This window comes from Cetorhinus maximus, chromosome 1, assembly GCF_964194155.1.
Source record: "Cetorhinus maximus chromosome 1, sCetMax3.hap1.1, whole genome shotgun sequence".
Lineage (NCBI taxonomy): Eukaryota > Metazoa > Chordata > Chondrichthyes > Lamniformes > Cetorhinidae > Cetorhinus > Cetorhinus maximus.
Window position 1 is genome coordinate 28,214,120 of NC_135879.1, and position 18,839 is coordinate 28,232,958.

General features: G+C 40.4%; 1 protein-coding gene across 3 annotated transcripts in view; it reads right to left on the reverse strand.

Moving 5' to 3' along the window:
- Window positions 1-235: 235 nt before the first annotated feature.
- LOC144678927 (calnexin-like) overlaps window positions 236-18,839 on the reverse strand; it is a 53,682-nt gene continuing 35,078 nt past the window's right edge. For all 3 annotated transcript variants that reach the window (XM_078539028.1, XM_078539037.1, XM_078539046.1), the window contains exons 9-15: window positions 18,698-18,811; window positions 17,019-17,175; window positions 13,612-13,827; window positions 11,385-11,504; window positions 10,441-10,570; window positions 4,457-4,566; window positions 236-1,512 (exon numbers count right to left, since the gene is read on the reverse strand). In XM_078539028.1, the coding sequence (XP_078395154.1) occupies window positions 1,432-1,512; window positions 4,457-4,566; window positions 10,441-10,570; window positions 11,385-11,504; window positions 13,612-13,827; window positions 17,019-17,175; window positions 18,698-18,811 (928 nt within the window). In that variant the 3' untranslated portion in view covers window positions 236-1,431. The remainder of the gene's footprint in view (window positions 1,513-4,456; window positions 4,567-10,440; window positions 10,571-11,384; window positions 11,505-13,611; window positions 13,828-17,018; window positions 17,176-18,697; window positions 18,812-18,839) is intronic.

Genomic DNA, 18,839 nt, shown 5'->3' on the forward strand with positions numbered 1-18,839 from the left:
CTTAAAGGAATCAAATGCAAATTTTAGATAGGCATTAACTAGTCAGCTATGTGAAGGAGAATTGTAACAGGGTATTAGGAATGGATGCAGCAAGAAAAAGACAAAACAAGGAAGGATTAGAAATGCATGGAAAAAAGATAATACTTAAGTTGGACTCTAGGTGGCTTTTGTCTTGAATTTCTGCCTCAGCTCCTTATTACACAATGCCAGATTCACAAAATACAAATCAGCCATTCCACATAGGTGAGGATTTAATACTTAGTCAACACAGAAACTTCCATTATATTAAATATTTATTTCAAAGAGCAATTGTACATTTTGCAAACATCAGTGTAAACAGGGATTATGCTAACCCAGAGTAACATTAAAACTATAAAACTCCAGAAAATTCAGTACACTCCACACCATTCATCTCCTGAATTGCAGCCAATTGGTTTGTAAAATCATTCACTTCTGCATTCATAATAATGAAACGGAGACGGAAGATGATCTAGGAATGTCACTGCACTGTATTACAAATTATTTATCAAACACACACACGCACACAAAACACACACACACCATCCCATCAAGGAAGAGAATATTTCTCAGTTAAATTGACAATATGGAGTGCAGATCATAGGAGATGTTTTAAGTTGGTGATAAACTTAAAATGCAATACAGCTATTTGTAATACATTGGAGAGGGCAAAAAAAGCACACGACCCTTGTGTGTACCTGAACAATATATAATGTACAAAGAAATTCAGTGCATCTTTTTAATTTTGCTACAACAATACAATCCGATAAGAGATCTATTTAGGGAAGAAAGCATTGGCACCAATGCAAACAAACTGGAAGTTGTGCTAAAAGCTACATCATTTCAATTAATTTATATATATATACACACATTGGAATTATCTTCAATAGTGTTTTATCATACTAATTTACCCCTTCCTCCTCATACTGGGCTGAAAACTTGAACTGAATATCAAATATTACAGTCATAAAACATGCCAATACTTCTCCCCTTTCAATACAAATGTCACCATATAACTGTAATTAGCTTTCATTTTATAATATTTGTACTTTTACCCTGGTTAACACTTCTTTCACAAAAGTTACCAAATACTTGCTACAACTTTCCTTGCAATACTAGAATATGCCTTCACAACTGGTCATTTGGTATTAGGACGCATTCTGACACTCCTAAAGTTTAAAAACCAACAACACCCTCAAAGCGATTTTTATTTTCTTGCCAGGAAGACTAAGAGGTTTGTAAGTGAAGCAGGGAAGAGAGGTATGGAGGCTAAGATTAGATAGGTACTTGGAATAGAGGTTGATTTATCAACTCAGCGATGAGCTGAGTAATCTGCATGCTATCAGGAAGTACAGAGGGTGGTATGCCCACCTGGAAAATGAGGATGCCTCCATTCAATAGCTATTAAGGCATTTACTCCTTTCTTACTTTTTTCTTACGAATCAGTTTTGTGAGACAATCGCCCGAGCCAGCACCTTCATCAGCTTCTTTCATCTGAAAAGTAAAAGCAAAACATATCACAAAAGGAGAAATTGGTTTTTTTTGGAAGCGATGTTATCATCTTGCTCCTCTTCTTGGCTCAACATACATCAGTACAGTACTGGTAACAGAATTCGTACTGTGCAGTTTTAATGGTGTTCTGGGAAGAATCACACATTTTTCTCCCTTCAGCAGTCCTCCATCAAGCCACATGCTGTTGCATCTAGTCTACTTCCAAGTGCAGCCATAATGCTAGATTTCAAATTGTCCCATATTGCTTGTGAACAGAGCTCAGATCTGCTGTTACAGTTGTTTATTTTTTCCTAACTACCTTATCCTAGATTATTTCTCATATTTTAGATTACTTTTATGGATGAATCTCAACTAATACACCTTCAAGAGACAATTTTATCCTTGCCTTGAGGTCGAAGTATGCTTTCAGCAATGCCTGTGGGAAGAGGGCAGCAAACTCCTTCTGCACCTACTTTGTCTTCATAAGACATAAAACAGTCTTCAAAACCAATAATGCATCAAGGCATATCTGGTTTCAAATTTAATATATCAAAAGGAATTGATTGAAAAAAAATGAAGCAAAGATGGTGATATAAATATAAACTATATAGGGATCAAAGGTCATTCAACTGACTCCTTTATTGGGTACTGCTGGAACATTGTTCACACACCAAAATCCCAGGACCATGAGTCATGGAGGAACCAATACCTGGACTTCAACTTCAAACAAATGCATCTCTATGGAATTTCTTTACATTCAGCTCATTCCTACAATGCATGCCAATGATGGAATGAAGACTTTTTTTTGCAATACCTACTTTGCTTGGATGAAAGAAGTTGTGTTACTTAAAAACAGCAACAGGCATTCAGCTTTTTGAACCTGTTCTGCCATTCTATTAGATCAAGGTTGATCTGTACCTCAACATTATTTACCTCGAACCAGCTTCCACAGCCTTTTGGGGAAAGAACATTTTAGAGTTTTCCACTGCCCTTTGTATGTAGTACTCCAGATGGGTTCTAACAAAGGCATACAAAAAGATGCAAATCTGTTTCCCTTTCAGATGTGGGAAATTGGTGCATCTATATATATTATATATAAAAATAAAAATATAATCCCACTAGAGAAAAGCATGTATTCATTAGAGGCTGAATCAGGAAAATGTTTTAAATGAATTGAATTCCCCTTTCTGGCATTCTACCAGTCACTAGTCAGAACACCAATAAAACTCTTCACAAAATAGGCAGTGTAAAATAAACCACACCTTACCGTAACTGTACATAGCAACTCAACACTACAGTAGAACAACTAAAGCCTACTGGATTATGACTCTGTGGGCAACTAGTGTATCCTCACACTACTGCCATTTCCAGTGACAACAATTCTCCTTTATATAGCACCATTAATTAGTAAAACATACCAAGGTGCCTCAAGATCATTCACATGCAATGCTCCTTCCAAGATGCATGCGTGTACTGTGCTGTATCCCAGAAAGTACCGTGCATCCTTTCAAGCTGTACCCTTTAAAAGGTACCATGCATTGAAATGAATAGGCCACACACAAAAACATTTAGGAGGGACATTGCTCACAAGCCAAGTCATATTTGGTAACGTTTTACAACTCACACTTTACTTTGTGTACTGCACTAATTAGTTCTTTCTTTTGTTTGCACACAAATCATAATTGACCCAGAAAGTTAGTATTCTTTCATATATCTTGAGGCAATGGGCCAGATTTTCACAGAGCCTTAGACCTTCAAAAAAAAAGGCTGGCAGACAGGACCTGGACATGGAAGTCCCATCTCCATTTCTGACAGATCCAATTTTTGCCAGTGTGGGGTGGTGGGGGGGGGACTTACACAAGAGGGAAACCTGAACTCAGCAGGGCCATTTGAACTTAGTGCTGAGTTCAAACAGATGCTATTTTGGCTGGTCCAAAGACCTTAATCCTGCAGCATGGGAGTCACAAATTTATGCAGTGGGCGTAAATGCTCTAGAAGAGCAGGTAAGGTCTGTTTAAGTTTTTTAACTCTCACTGACAGCTTGAGCAGCAGACTTGTAAAGAAAAACCCTCTGCTACACTGCTTTGATTCACAGGCCATGTGATGTTGCTTAGAAAAAATACATTATTGAAACTGCATGACCAGATGGTAGAGTTATTTGTTGACATTTTCCCAAGGACTATTATTAACTCATTATATATGCTTGGCTGAGTTTCAAAAGCTATAATTATCTCAACAGGGGGCTTAATGGATAGTTTGATTGACAGTTTAAAGAGGCTATTAAAGGATTAGCTGTTTTTGACATGGGGTCTGAATAGAAATGTTTGTGATTAACTATTTGAGGCATTGAATGGGAGCTTTTTCATTATCAATTATGTATGAGTGAGAGCTGTATTAGATTGTTAGATTTTTTTCCCCTATTTCCACATGACTCCCGAGGTCTGCCTATGGTGGATACTGAGAGAGTAGCTATGGAGGTGATATGTGGATTGCGTGGGGTTATGAGCTGGCATAGAGGGCTGCCTAACCATTTCCAAAACAAATGGGACAAGTCCCAGAAAACCAAATCAGACCTTCTAACCAGCCTGCCTTGGCAGTCACTTGGCTGCCTATCATCTGTTTCTGGGGTTGGCATGCCTGACACGATCCTGCTCCTGCCTCCCCAGAGTGAAAATTGGGTCTAATGAGATTCTTTAAACTGAAATGGGTCTGCCAAGTTGGGAAATTTCCTGACTCAAGCTACCCAACTCAGTAGCATAAACCTGGCCCTAAGGTTTTCCAAAATCCTGACATTTATCCTGAATATGCAGCGTGCTATGGAGGTAGATGAAAATAAAATATAGTTTTAATGCTTGTCTATAAGATTAAAAAGATTTTTAATAGTTATTCTTCAAAGCTTTATATACTTCAAAAGGCAGCATTCATTTGAACAAAAATAAACACTAACCTCATCCTCTGAAGCAGATTTTGATTTATTGGCCTCTTCATCTTCCTCCTCTTCCTCTTCTTGACTGCCTTCTCCAATGTTTTCATCATCTCCACTTGCTTTCTCATCTTCTACACAAAAAAAAAGCCAGTGGATACATATGTTAAAAAAGAATGCTTTTGTATCAATGAAAAAGATAATGGAATGTTGGCTTTTATCTTAAGGGTGTCTTAAGTATAAAGTGGAGGAAATTATGCTTCGGTCGTATAGACTCTTGGTCAGACCCCAAGTGAAATTTTGGGTCACCAAGACTGACTCCTTTATTGGACAATACTGGAACATCATTCACACACCAAAATCACATTGGCTTATTCTTATTCCATTTCCAGCAGGGTATTATAACTGTTACTTGCAATCCTGTATTAAGCTGCAAAAAAAAAAAACATGCATTTTTAGTATACAGGACCATGAGTCATGAATACCTGCACTTCAACTTCAATGAAATGCATCTCTATGGAGTTTCTTTACATTCAGCCCATTCCTATAAAGAATGCCAATAATGGAATGAAGACAATTTTTTTTTACAATACCTACTTCACTGGGATGGGAGAGGTTGTGTTACTTAAGAACAGCAGTAGGCCATTCAGCCTTTTGACCCTGTTCTGACTTTGTATCTAGTACTCCGGATGGGTTCTAACAAAGATATCTGCTAAAGCAGACAACAAGAGAAAAAGATTCAAATCTGCTTCCCTTTAAAGGTGTGGGAAATTGGTGCATCAAATCAACCAGATTTTTGACAGGTAAGGGTATCAGGGATATGGAGCAAAGTTGGGAGAATGGAGTTGAGGTGCCATAATCAGCTATGATCTAATTGAATGACAGAGTAGGACAGAGGGATGGAATGGGCTATTGCCCTAGCTAAATCTCAAATTGTAATGAATAGTCACAAAAACAATCTCCAAAAAGAAAAGTGTTATGACCAAATTATTTCTCCCAAAATAGCAACAAGTCTTTCAAAATGACACTGGAAAAAGACAGACTTAGGCTCAAAAAGAGTGGGATACTAGTACACAAACGCTTCATGAGTTTGTCTGAAATACCTCTGAATTAGGAGACACTTTAATAAGTTTAGAATAATTAATTAACAACTAAAACAACATGAAGAGGCATTTCAGCTGAGTGTATTAAACATTTTTATTTAGTGCCTTTTTGTTTTGCTCTGCTACAACTAATGTCCAGGATGGTTTCACAATGCCTCGAGGATTAATGGAGGCAGATCAAGCTGACAAATCCAAAATGGAAATCAGATAGCTGCTTCTTCACAAACAAAAACTTCAACATGATTATTTTTTGAACTCAGGAACTAGTCAGATGCTTCTTTCTTGTTCTACATGTTCCAGTTGCTGATTCAAAATTGTGAAAACAAATCATGCACAAAATTAGCAGCTTTTTATTTAAAAAAAAATAAGATATTAAAGAGAAACTGCTGACCAGCAGCTCAAGCACCATCTGTGAACAGAGAAATAAAGTTAATGGATGGGATTTTTCCTCCAGGGGAGGCAACAGAAGTTGGGGCTGTTTCAGAGTTCTGAACCTGCCCCCACTAAGGGGTGGGGGTTGAAAAATAGTCACTGTTTACTGACTATTTTTATTGTTTATGTTATGTATTGCTTGCTGCCTCCTTTTGGCTTCTTCTTCGAGAACCAGAGGACACTGATTTAAGGTGATTGGCAAAAGAAGCAACAGCGATGAGGAAAACATTTTTACGTTGCGTGTGTTTAGAATCTGGAATGCTCTGCCCAAGACTGTGCTGGAGGCCGATTCAATTGAGGGCCTCAAAAAAAAAAAGAATTGGATAATTAATTATTGAAAGAAAAAAAAATCGCAGGGCTAGAGGGAAAAGGACTAGGCGAGTAACTCTTTCAGACAGCCAGTGCAGGCATGACGGGCAGAATGGCCTCCTGTGCTATAGCCATTCAATGATTCCTGTTTCTGAAGTTTGCTAGTATGTATGTTATTAAAAAAGGTTAAGTAACAGAAAATAAGGCTCAACATGGAAGGGTAGATCTGAATTTTTAAAAAAATTCATTCACGGAATGTGGCCGTCACTGGCTAGGCCAAAATTTATTGCCCATCCCTAATTGCCCTTAAGAAGGTGATGCCTTCATGAACCGCTGCAGTCCACATGTGTAGATACACCCACAGTGCTGTTAAGGAGGGAGTTCCAGAATTTTGACTCAGCAACAGTGAAGGAACAGTGATACATTTGTAGGTCAGGTTAGTGGGTGGCTTGGTGGGGATCTTCCAGGTGGTGGTGTTCCCATGTGTATGCTGCCTTTGTCCTTCCAGATGGTAGTAGCCATTGGTTTGGAAGGTGATGTCTAAGGAGCCGTGAGTTCCTGCAGTGCATCTTGCATATGATACACATTGCTGCTGCCATGTGTTGGTGGTGGAGGGAGTGAATGTTTGTGGATAGGGTGCCAGTCAAATGGGGTGCTTTGTTCTGGATGGTGTCATGCTTCTTGCGTGTTGTGGGAGCTGCACTCATCCAGGCAAGTGGAGGGTATTCCATTACACTCCTGACTTGTGCCTTGTAGATAGTGGGCAGGCTTTGGGGAGTCAGGTGGTGAGTTACTAGTCGCAGGATTCCTAGCCTCTGACCTGCTCATAGCCACGGTATTTATGTGGCTAGTCCAGTTCAGTTTCTGGTCAACGGTAACACCCAGGATGTTGATAGGGAGGGATTCAGCGATGCTAATGCTGTTGGATGTCAAGGGGTGATGGTTTGATTCTCTCTTATTGGAGACGGTCATTGTTTGGCATTTGTGTGGCACGAATGTTACTTGCCACTTGTTAGCCCAGGCCTGGATATTGTCCAAGACTTGCTGCATTTGGACATGGACTGCTTCAATATCTGCGGAGTTGCGAATGGTGCTGAACATTGTGCAATCATCAGCGAACATCCTCATGTCTGACCGTTTGATGGAAAGTCATCAATGAAGCAGCTGAAAATGGTTGAACACTACAGTCACAAAATTGCAAAGTGAATAAAAATTAGGTGATATTGCCCATATGTAGATGCAAATGCAGAGGGGTTTAGGGACGGAATGCCAGAATGTAGGACCTAGATGGCTGAAAGTATAACCACCAATGGTGGGGCAAAGTGAACAGGGGATGAACAAGGCTTGAGTTTTTGTTTGGGATGGGGGTGTGGGAGGGGAGAAGTTGTTATAGGCCTGGAGGAGATTACAGAGATAGGAAAGGGTGAAGCCATGGAGGGATTTGAATATGAGGAGAATTTTAATTTTGAGGTGCTTTATAAAGAGGTAATTTAGTGAACAAAGGTATAATGGACGAGCAGGACTTGGTGTGGGTTCAGATCTGGGCAGCAGAGTTTTACATGAAGTTAAAGTTTAAGGAGGGTGCCGGTTTGAAGGCCGGCCACGAGAACATTGGAACATTTGACAGAGGTACAGATGTTGAATTCAGCAGCAGTAAGGTTGAGGCAAGGGTGGAGGCAGGCAATATTACAGAGGTGATCTTTATGATAGAGGGAATATATCAGAAAGTCAGCTCCAATAGGGCCTAGCTAAAGTTAACTGGCAAATGAGGTTATGAGATAGATCAATAGAGATATAGAGGCAGACATTTAAAGGGATATTTCAGAATACACAGAATAGATACATTCCAATGAAAAAGAAAAATTACAAGGGGAGGACCCACCATCCATGGTGTTAAAGACAGTTTCAAACTTAAAGAAAAATCTTGTAATGGCGCAAAGACAGGTGGCAGGTCAGAAGATTGTACAGAATATAAAGAACAGCAAAGAATTACAAGAAGGTTAATAAGGAGGGGAAAATTAGAGTATGAGAGAAAGCTAGCTAGAAATATAAAGACAGTATGAATTTCTATAGATATTTAAATAAGAAGAGTTAACAAACTGAGCATTGATCTGATAGAAAGGGAGTCTGGGAATTAATAATGGAAAGTAGGGAGATGGCAGATGAACTGAACAGGTATTTTGCATCACTATAGGGGATACAAGTAACATCCTAGAAATAGCTGTAAATCAGGAAGTGGAAGGGAGGGAGGAATTTAGGAAAATTACAATCACCAGGGAAGTGGTACTGAACAAATTGTTGGAGCAGTAGGCTGACAAATCCCAAAGTGAGATAGTTGACGCGTTGGTTTTAATTTTCCAAAATTCCATAGATTCGGGAAGGTTCCATTAGATTGGAAAATAGCATATGTAACTCTTTTATTCAAAAATGGAGGAAGACAGAAAGCAAGAAACTATAGGCTGGTTATCTTAACATCTGTCATAGGGAAAATGTTAGAAGCTATTAAAGATGTTAGAGCAGGAAGCTGTAGCTTAGAAAAATTTAAGGTAATGAGGCAGAGTCAACATAGTTTTGTGAAAGAGTTCTTTGAAGGAGTCACATGTGCTGTGATTAATGGGAAACTGGTGGATGCACAATATTTAGATTTCCAGAAGGCATTTGATAAGATGCCAAATCAAAGGTTACTGCGGAAAATAAAAGCTCATGGTGTAGGGGCTTACATACTGACATGGATAGAAGATTGGCTAGCTAACAGGAAACAGAGAGTAGGCACAAATGGGTCTTTTTCTGGTTGGCAGGATGTAACGAGTGGTGTGCCACATGGATCAGTGCTGGGGCCTCAACTTTTTACAGTTTATATAAATTACTTGGGTGAAGGAGCCGAAGGTATGGTTGCTAAATTTGCTGATGACACAAAGATAGGTAGGAAAGTAAGTTGTGAAGAGGACATAAAGAGGTTACAAAGGGATTTAGATAGGTTAAGTGAGTGGGTAAAGATCTGACAGGTTGAGTATAATGTGGGCAAATGTGAAATTGTCCATTTTGGTAGAAAGAGTAAAAAAGAAATGGTGAGAGATTGCCGAGCTCAGGTTCAGAGGAATCTGGGTGTCCTAGTGCATGAATCACAAAAGGCTAGTGTGCAGGTGCAGCAAGTAATTAGGAAAGCTCATAAAATGTTATCATTTACTGCGAGGGGAATTGAATATAGAAGTAAGGATGTTATGCTTCAGTTGTACAGGGCACTGGTGAGACCACATTTGGAGTACTGTGTACAAAATTGGTCCCCTTTTTTGAGGAAGGATGTAAATGCGTTAGAATCAGTTCAGAGAAGATGTACTAGACTAGTACCAGGAATGGCATATTGTCTTATGAGGTAAGGTTGGAGAGACTAGGCTTGTAACCACCAGGGTTTAGGAGAGTAAGAGGCGATTGATTGAAACCTTTAAGATCCTGAGGGGTTTTGACTGGGTGGATATGGAAAAGATATTTCCTCTTGTGGGTGAATCTAGAACTAGGGGTCATTGTTTAAAACTAAGAGATCGCTCATTTAAGACAGAGGTGAGGTGAAATTTTTTCTCTGAGGTTGAGTTTTTGGAACTCTCTTCTACAAAATGTAGTAGAAGCAGAGTATTTGAATGTTTCTAAGGCAGAGCTAGATAGATTCTTGATTAACAAGGGGGTGAAAGGTTATCAGGAGTTGGTGGAAATGTGGAGTTGAGGTTACAATCAGATCAGCCATGATCTTATTGAATGGTGGAGCTGGCTCAAGGGCCTGAATGGCCTACTCCTGCTCATAATTCGTATGTTCATATGTAGAAATTGTAAACAGGATAATGAAGCTGCGAGTAGTCTGTTTCAACCTGAGACAATGGCCAGAGAGGGGTACAGAATCAATGGCATGAACCAAACACAATGGTTTCAGTGATCCCAATCTTCAACTGGAAAAAACTGCAATTGATCCAAGAATGGATGCTGAACAAGCAAACAACACAGAGGAAGCAGAGAGATAGAATTATGTGTTGCTACTGTACATATGGAAGCTGACAGTGAAGGTTCCACTGTAACATCAAATCTACATGACATTCTTATTAGGAATCCTGTGAGAAATTATTCCCCTTCATACAACATAAAAACACAAGAAAAATCAAGATGCTGTTCTTCTACCTTTTGCAAGATTACATTCTCTCTTCTCATCCATCACTTCCTCCTGCTCTTCATCCTCCTGATCCTGTTCTTCTCTGACATCAGGCTGCATAGCGTCAGTCTTCTTATACACAGCTGCATCGTCAGGTTTCTAAAGAGTTATATAATTTATGCTACAGTTTGGTATTTCTGCCATTAAGGTCAAACTCAAAAACCCACGTATTTCTTTGAGCAGTCCAGTTCAGAGTCATCTTTAAATTTCCCCTCCGCTCCCTTTGCTTCCTCTCTTTCTCTTTGTCTTCGCTTCCACTTTAGGGTTGTCAACTGTGGTTGGATAGATTCCTGGAAATTTCAGCACAAGGTCTCTTTCCCTAGCCACCTTATCAACCAGCGTTTTTGCCCATCATCAATACTTAAATAACAATTAAACAAAGTGTTCAAAAAAAAAAAAAGCTTTATTGCTTCAAGTCCAGAAAAATCCTGGAGGGTTGGCAATCCTCCTACCTCTCTATCATCTAATCAAAAATTCCATCTAGACTAATTAAGTAAAAGTAATCTCAAACCTGGCAGCACTTTTCCTCCCCTAGTTTACTCTCCACTTTTGAAGACAATTTCCTTGAAAAGTTGTAGTTCCACACATGGTAGGCACATTTTAGTATTAGTGATGGTAAACTGTGAGACCATTGGGCCATTGCATAGATGCTTATATACATTTTCAGCAGGCCTTTCTGGATAACAAAATTGGCAGTGGAAATGTTGTCCTATATTTCTTCCATAAACACAAGATGGAGGGTTGCCCAGAACTAGTACCTCCTCACCCAAACCAAAGCAGCTAAATCAGTATTGTCCAGTGATCAAACATGGGATCGTCCAGATTACCTGATCTATGAAGCTTAATTACTCACTGCCTGAAATCAGACAAGTCACTAGAGAGTCACTACAAAAACTTTCGAGCATTTTCTTACCTTGCTTGGCCAGCAGAACAGCACAATTAGCCCTAAAGGTAAAACAGCTGTCAAGACGTAAATAATCCAGAGCCAAGGACGCTCTTCTGCTGCAGTTGTCAACTGACCTAACACACCAGGCTGAAAAGAAAAAAAATGAACCTCCTGAATCTGTTCAAACAATCTTCTGTATTTCAGCCTGATACACAAAGGATTTACTTTGCACTGGAAATCTCAGGATCACTGGATAAACTACACCACCTCCATGCAAGTATGTGGTAAGGATTGGCTTGGTTGCATCAGGTCAGGTCAATTAAGTTTGGGTCTGAACTCAGTTTTAAACCTAGAGCAGAGGAGATTGAGGGGGGATATGATTGAGGCGTATAAAATTATGAGGGGCATAGATAGGAAGGAATATTTCCCCTTGGTGGAGGAATCAATAACCAGGGGGCATAGATTTAAGGTAAGGGGCAGGAGGTTTAGAGGGGATGTGAGGAAGAATTTTTTCACCCAGAAGGTGTTGGGAATCTGGAACTCACGGCCTGAAAGGGCAGTAGAAGCAGAAACCCTCATAACATTTAAGAAGTATTTGAATGTGCACTTGTGATGCCATGGCATACAAGGCTATGGGCCTAGTGCTGGAAAATGGGATTAGAATAGTTAGGTACTTGTTTGACTGGTGCAGACTCGATGGGCTGAAGGGCCTTTTTCTGAGCTGTAGACCTCTATGACTAATTAGATCAGAAAATATTTACTCCATGGGGAGAATTTTCCTCCATGGGGAGAATACTCCCTCCATCGGGTGGGCCGGTCAGGATTCTTTTGTGTTCTTTGCTAACCCCCACCAAATGCATTGGTACATATTTACAAAGGAGAATCAGATGTCCCATATAAGGCACAGAAATAGACCAAAAATTAACCAATGCCTACTTCAGACTAATCTTAAGTATTACTGCCTAACTGCTTGTGCAAATCAAGTTCACAACAATGTGCTTACTTGCTGCCTGAAATTTTACAGGGTTAAATCATTTTGAGTACTTATTCATGGCTTACTGCATTGCTTTGGCTTTATGTAGGGAACTAGTCTAATGGAAATATGAAAAATCTGGCTAGCAACTCAAATTTAAAACGTATGTGCACAATGAAACATATGGGCATAAACATTATTTCAGCTTTTGTAAAACTTCAGAGTGAATTTTAAAGGTTGGTTAGCTTTTGCCAAGGACTGGGTTGGGCTGGGAAAGATATGCCAGTCAAAATTCAGTGTGGAAGCTCAAAATTAGGTTCTTTTGGGGAAAAAAAATCCTGAGCATGATAGCACCCAATATTTGTCTGGTGTTTAGCAAAATGAAATTTTGGCTGTATGAAGTGGCTGTGAGGAAGGTTGCCCCATTTGGTACTTCAGGACACTCTACCCAAAAGACAGCAGTGCACAATTTCTGGCAGCATGAAGTCAAAGTTCAGAGCTGTATATGTCACCTGTAGAAAATGAGTAGTCTGAGGAATCTAGCAAGGCAAGACAACCAGAGGGAGCATCATGCATTGGTCAGATCACACAAGATTGGATGTCACGATGTGTTAACCAATCTGTTGTAAATTTACAGCCGACCCATAGTAAGCCCATGGCTCTTTCATTGCATCTCACATGCATCCATACATCAGTAGGGCACACCTTCAGGATATAAAGTGTTATTGAAAAAATTGGTCACACATCTTTCAACAACATCACACCTCAAGTCATTTTATCACCGGCGGAGAAGAAATCAGTTAACGTTTCGAGCCTTCATGGCCCTTCGGCAGAACTGGAGCCAGTTCTGCCGAAGGGCCATGAAGGCTCGAAACGTTAACTGATTTCTTCTCCGCCGATGCTGCCAGACTTGCTGAGTTTTTCCAGGTAATTCTGTTTTTGTTTTGGATTTCCAGCATCCGCAGTAGCTTTTAGCTTTTTGTTTTTATCATTCTATCACCACCTGTCTACATTGAAGTTGGCCTGCATGTTTATGTGCTTTGTCATTTGGCACATCTGATCAGAAAATTTAATTTGGATTTTTCTCAACATTGATGCATTTACAATCAACCTAGCCTTGATAGCATCAGTCATTGTCCTCTCCCCTGAAATGGAGCATGAAATCTGTGACACAGGAGGTTTGGAAAGCCGCAGTTGTACACCGAACAAGAGAGAAACTAAAAAGTTAATTACTTTACAATAAATGCACCTCACAATAATAATTTATAACATATTTCACACCTCATTTTCAGTAGCCACCATCTTCTTTAGGCTCCAACCATCTGCTGCCCACTGCTCAGACACTTCCTTCTCAGCACAGATGATAAAGTTATCAAACAAGATGTCAGAAGTCATGGACCATAGTTCTAGACCAACAGCAATGATTGGCGTCATCTTGTAAGGTTGCAAATCCTCAAAATAATCAGGATTTTGGATTTTCCTTGGATTCCATACACCCTGTGTAAAAGAAAAAAAAACACAAATAAAGGCTATCCAAACTGCTCTTTCTTTTTTCACATTTATCTCATGTTGTTATCAGTCTGCCTACCTTCACTTCACCCCTCAGAGTGGTGCAACTTATTATTTCTGTAGTTGCCAAGGAGAAGGAAAGGAGGAAGGACAAACCAGGTTATCTTGTACATATGCCAGATCCAAGTCCATACTAAAGGTAGGACACTCGCAAAATGTGCTATGCAGTAGCAACACGAGTGGTATTCGCCACTAACAGGATGCTGCCGTCATGCCAAAAAGATGTTCTGCCTATCACACAAATGAATAACGTGGTGTATGAATTTCAGTGCCAGTGTGATGCTAGGTATGTAGGCCGTACGTACCAAAGACTGGCAGATCGTAACAAACAGCATGTCGCCGCCGCTGCTTGCAAAGGGCAGTGTACAGACCGTACCCAACCAGCCAGTGCTTGCAAAACTCAAGACAGTGTCCAATGTTGGATTCGATTCCGCAATTGGACATTTGCTAAACAATCCTCAATGTGCTAAGAATTACGCTGACAACCAATTTAAGGTTGTCAGTCAGGCTCGCAGTGTGCTGCATTTGCATTACTGGAAGCTAATTATATTAATATACAGGGCCCTGTTCTTTGCAGACAGAAAGAACATGCATATACATTGCACCTGTTTCAGCTAACCAAAATGAGTGATAGCTATTTGCTGACTCATTCTTCAGGGCAATGCCTTGATCAATCAGGGCCAAGCTGCCTGGTTTAAATTTCGAACAATGCTTAGCAGTTAACTGTTAGTCGCCATCACGGGTGCACTCTCCATGGCAACGCCACTTGCCAACCAATCAGAACTCTCTTCACATATAAATTGTTGTTTTCCCCTTATATTGGTATTCTTGCGAGTGTCCTGATAAGTGCAAGATGAAAAGCTTAGAAATGTCTCTTTCTTCAGTAATACTCAAGTTCTGTACTATCAAGCAACTAAAGTAGCATTCTATTTAAAGCAGTCTTTCAGCTGGGAAACTCAGTTATCACTTCCCTCTCCTTTCATGCTGTTTACATTCCTGCAATATGTAATAATGGTTTTGACTTCTTCCCACACCACTAATATATTCATCCTATCTTCAAACCACATTTGTCCAAATAATCCGACAATGTCCTTTCACAAACTGCCTCCCAGTAATAAAACATTGGCCTCATTATTTACAAGAACGTGAGGTGATAGAGAAAAGGTGTGCGTGAGCCTGGAGGTAGGCAGTACATTGGGACAGGTAAGGGGCGTGGTGTCTCTGCTGTTTCATTTAAATAAAATCTGGCCATTGGATGAAAATGGGAGTTTGAGTGCAGCTGGCGAACCATGGGAATGCTCTCCAGCAATCAGTGAAAAGATTTGAGGGCAATCACAGTTAGATCAGGGAGGCTCAAAAGATTCCTCAAGAGCCCTGGAAGGAACTCTAAAGTGAAGAAAGTTTTTAAAGCTTATACTGTATCCCCTTCTGGTCAGTTGCCTCCTCCTACCACATTTTTCTGCTGGGTGGCAGGTAATGTAGTACTACCACTGTATTGGCATTAGTATTACTTTGTGGTGCTGAGGAGGCCTTTCAGTAGGCCCCTGCTTCTTTTCAGCAGAAGCTTCATCAAGTACTTGAATCACTGCCTTCAATATTAATTAGTGTTCTAGAACTTGGCAGATAGAAGGCAAGATTTCAGATTTCAATGTTTCATCCCCTTGCCCAACCCTTTGCTGTCCATGGTGACGTTTATTAAGTCTGACTCCCAAGAGGATGGTCTATTTTGTACCAATGTACACATAATCTGTTTTGCATTGACACAAAAGTGGCTGTATAACTACGAGCAGAATCTTCGGCTTGGCTTGTGGGGGCAGGGCCCACTCGCTGAGACGTAAAATGACGTGCGGTGACGTCGGACATGCGTCCCGACTTCACCACGCGTCATTCAGATTTCCAGTTCGGCGGGTGCGCACCCGAGTCGGCTGCGCGCCCGCCGAACTTTCAAAGGCCTATTAAGGCAAGTTAGCTATCAATTAAAACAATAAACTGAGCTGCCCGTCCAACTGTAAGGTTCGCGGGCAGGGCAAGAGCCGTGGCGGTCTTTGCATTTTTCATGGAATCTCATCCATGGGTGGGATGAGGCTTCATGATGGTTTTTAAAGGTTTGAAAAAAAATGTTTAATAAAATTCATAGACATGTCCCAGCTCATGTGACAGTTTCACATGAGGGGACATAGCCTAAAATTGTTTTTTCCCCATTATTTACATTTTTTAAACTTAAACTAATCTCCCTGAAGCAGCTCTGTGCCTCAGGGAGATTTCAGGCCCCGACTCAGGCAACGCATCCCCACCCCCAACCCGCACAGGGAGCGCTCAGCGCTTCCGGGCATGCGTCACGCTGGGCATGGCCAATTAAGGCCCGCCCATGTCAAATGGCAGTGCCCAGCCGATCGTGGGCAGTGATCGGCTGCGTGCACGCCCACCCAACCCCGCCTCGACGGGGAGAAAATTCTCCCCAATAGCCTGAGATACAGGGTTACGATGCATTATACAAAAATGGGTGAAGTTCGGTAGAAGAGATACAAAAACGCCATGATCAAAATTCACCACTATAGAATCAAAAGATGGCTCTTCAAGTAAATCGATTAAAATTAGGCACCACTGAAAATAAGTCTAACCCAGCACTGCTCCCTAGGAGATTGTGAAAGAAAACAATATATGGACCTGCATTATCAGTGAGCTTAGAAATCATAGGAAAGGGCCATTGGGTCCATCATCTTAAAGCTAGTGCTAGCTTTTGCAGTGGAGATATCCACTCAGGATTAGTAAATGAATAAAATACGTATTTGAAAAAGGAATATTTATATTATTCCTATTTATATCTTGTACTCTCTGCAATGCTGGTCAATGGTGGCAAAGCATTCCATAAGAGTGAGCCTGGATATAGAAAAAGAGGATCACCTAAGAGGGTGCAGCTATCCTGCCAGTCACCCAAGTGCACATATCAAACATCCTAATTCATTACTACATTAGTTCTTATTTTCTTCACTTCTTCCATGCTATTTTGTTCATATAAATGGATGCCTCTTACTATTTCACCTTCCCAGCTACATTATGAACTTTGATACTCAGGCTTCATAGTTACTAATAACAACCTGAAAACTTCTGTTGAGTACCTGGTAGTTCGGATTGTCAATCATAGGGGGTTTCCATTTTCCTTTGTAGTTAGGGTTGTTCATCATAGGTGATTCCCAAATTCCACACCCAGGTGCAGTTTCACATTTTGGATTAGGAATCTGGGGAGCTTCCCACTCACCATCCATTTCTTCATCCCTGAAAAGGAAATGACATTCTGAATGCATTACCTATTTACATAATACTATTGTATGTTATTTTGCCAATTTTAAAAGTAATGGGACTGAAGAAAAATTTACAGGCTTATACATCAAAAATTGTACATAAAAGTTTAAATAGAGCGCTGCATTGTTTTGATGCTACTTTCCTGCCATTTCCTTCTCACCAAATATAGGGTCAATCTACACTCAGTAATCTATTCCTGGAATCCTAAAGATAGCAGAAAATTAGTTCACTAAATAATTTTCCTGAAAAAAACCATAGATGTTATGTACATTGGCAGTACCCAAATTATTATTGTGCATTTCTTCTATTGTCTGAAAATTGTACCAGCAGAAAACATTAGTTAAGATATTTGCACAAAAATAGGCAGGGCATCATGTACTTCTGATCCCATCACTTATATTTTAGTCAGCTGATCATATTTAATTGGTAGTCATCTATGCAGCCTACATTTTTATTCATTGGCCAAATCTTCTAGTCTCCAAATCGTTGGAGACCAAACGCAAGGCTGAAGATGCTTGTCAGGACCCTGTGGAAGTCCAGATGTGCCTACCTCCATGGGAACTGCCCAGGAAGTTTAAACTTCAGATAGGCAACAAACCCTGCTCCCTGGGACCCCCTGTGATCGTCTCCAGCTTGAGAGTTAGAGTTGGTGACTTTGGACAATTCCGCAGTACTTAGGTGGATAGTTACCCAGGAAATGTTAAGACAGAAGAATAAAACCTAGTCTAACACCTGGCTAACTACACAACTGACCCCACCCCCCCATGATCCAGCTACACCCCCTCACCGCACAACTACCCCACCGACCACCCAACTAAAGCTCTTACACCCCTAACCATCCCACCCAAGCCGATTGCACAAGAACCACACCCACGCCAACCCAACCTGAGTCCCCACTCACCCCACCTACACACCTCACTCACCTCCCCACTTACCCATTCATTAACATTAAGACTGGACCTTTAAACTTACCATACGCCAGCTAATGCCATAAAAAGAGGGCGTGTCTCATCTTCCCCCAATTTTACTGCACTCTGGACTTCCCTGAAGGACGCTATGTTGTGTATTTCGGTGAAAGCCAGAGATGGCAGACCCCGAAGAAATACGCAGCAGTGTTGAGTCGGGGAAATATGAGCACAGCGGCAATCCAACCATGATTGCTGTTGCTTGGAAGATCCAGACCGTTATGTTTAAAATCAAGATTTCTTCCATGTTTTCCATAGCAGTTTCGCCCAATCACTTTTCAATAAATTGTATACATGATAAGGAAATTCAACTCTCATTTCTGCAAACATACCTAAATTTATTACGCTAGTAATAAACTAGTTATTTTCACCAAACAGAAAATGGAAGTGGAAGGGTCCCAACTTTGTTTAAAAGGGAGAACAAGAGAAAAAGTCCCTGAACCTTGGGAAAATGTAGTAGGCCCATAACTTATACAGGACCTACACTTTTGGAATTAATAATCCTAGCAAAACTATTTAAAAATAGTTACCAATCCTCTGGTTTCTCTGCACTGGGATCAGGGACATACTCTGCTTCATCATTAAGCCAGCCCTCTGGTTTAACAGCATCTGGATCAATTATCTTTGCTGGAGCATCTTCATCCCTGAAAGAAGATCCTTTATTTTGTAGTT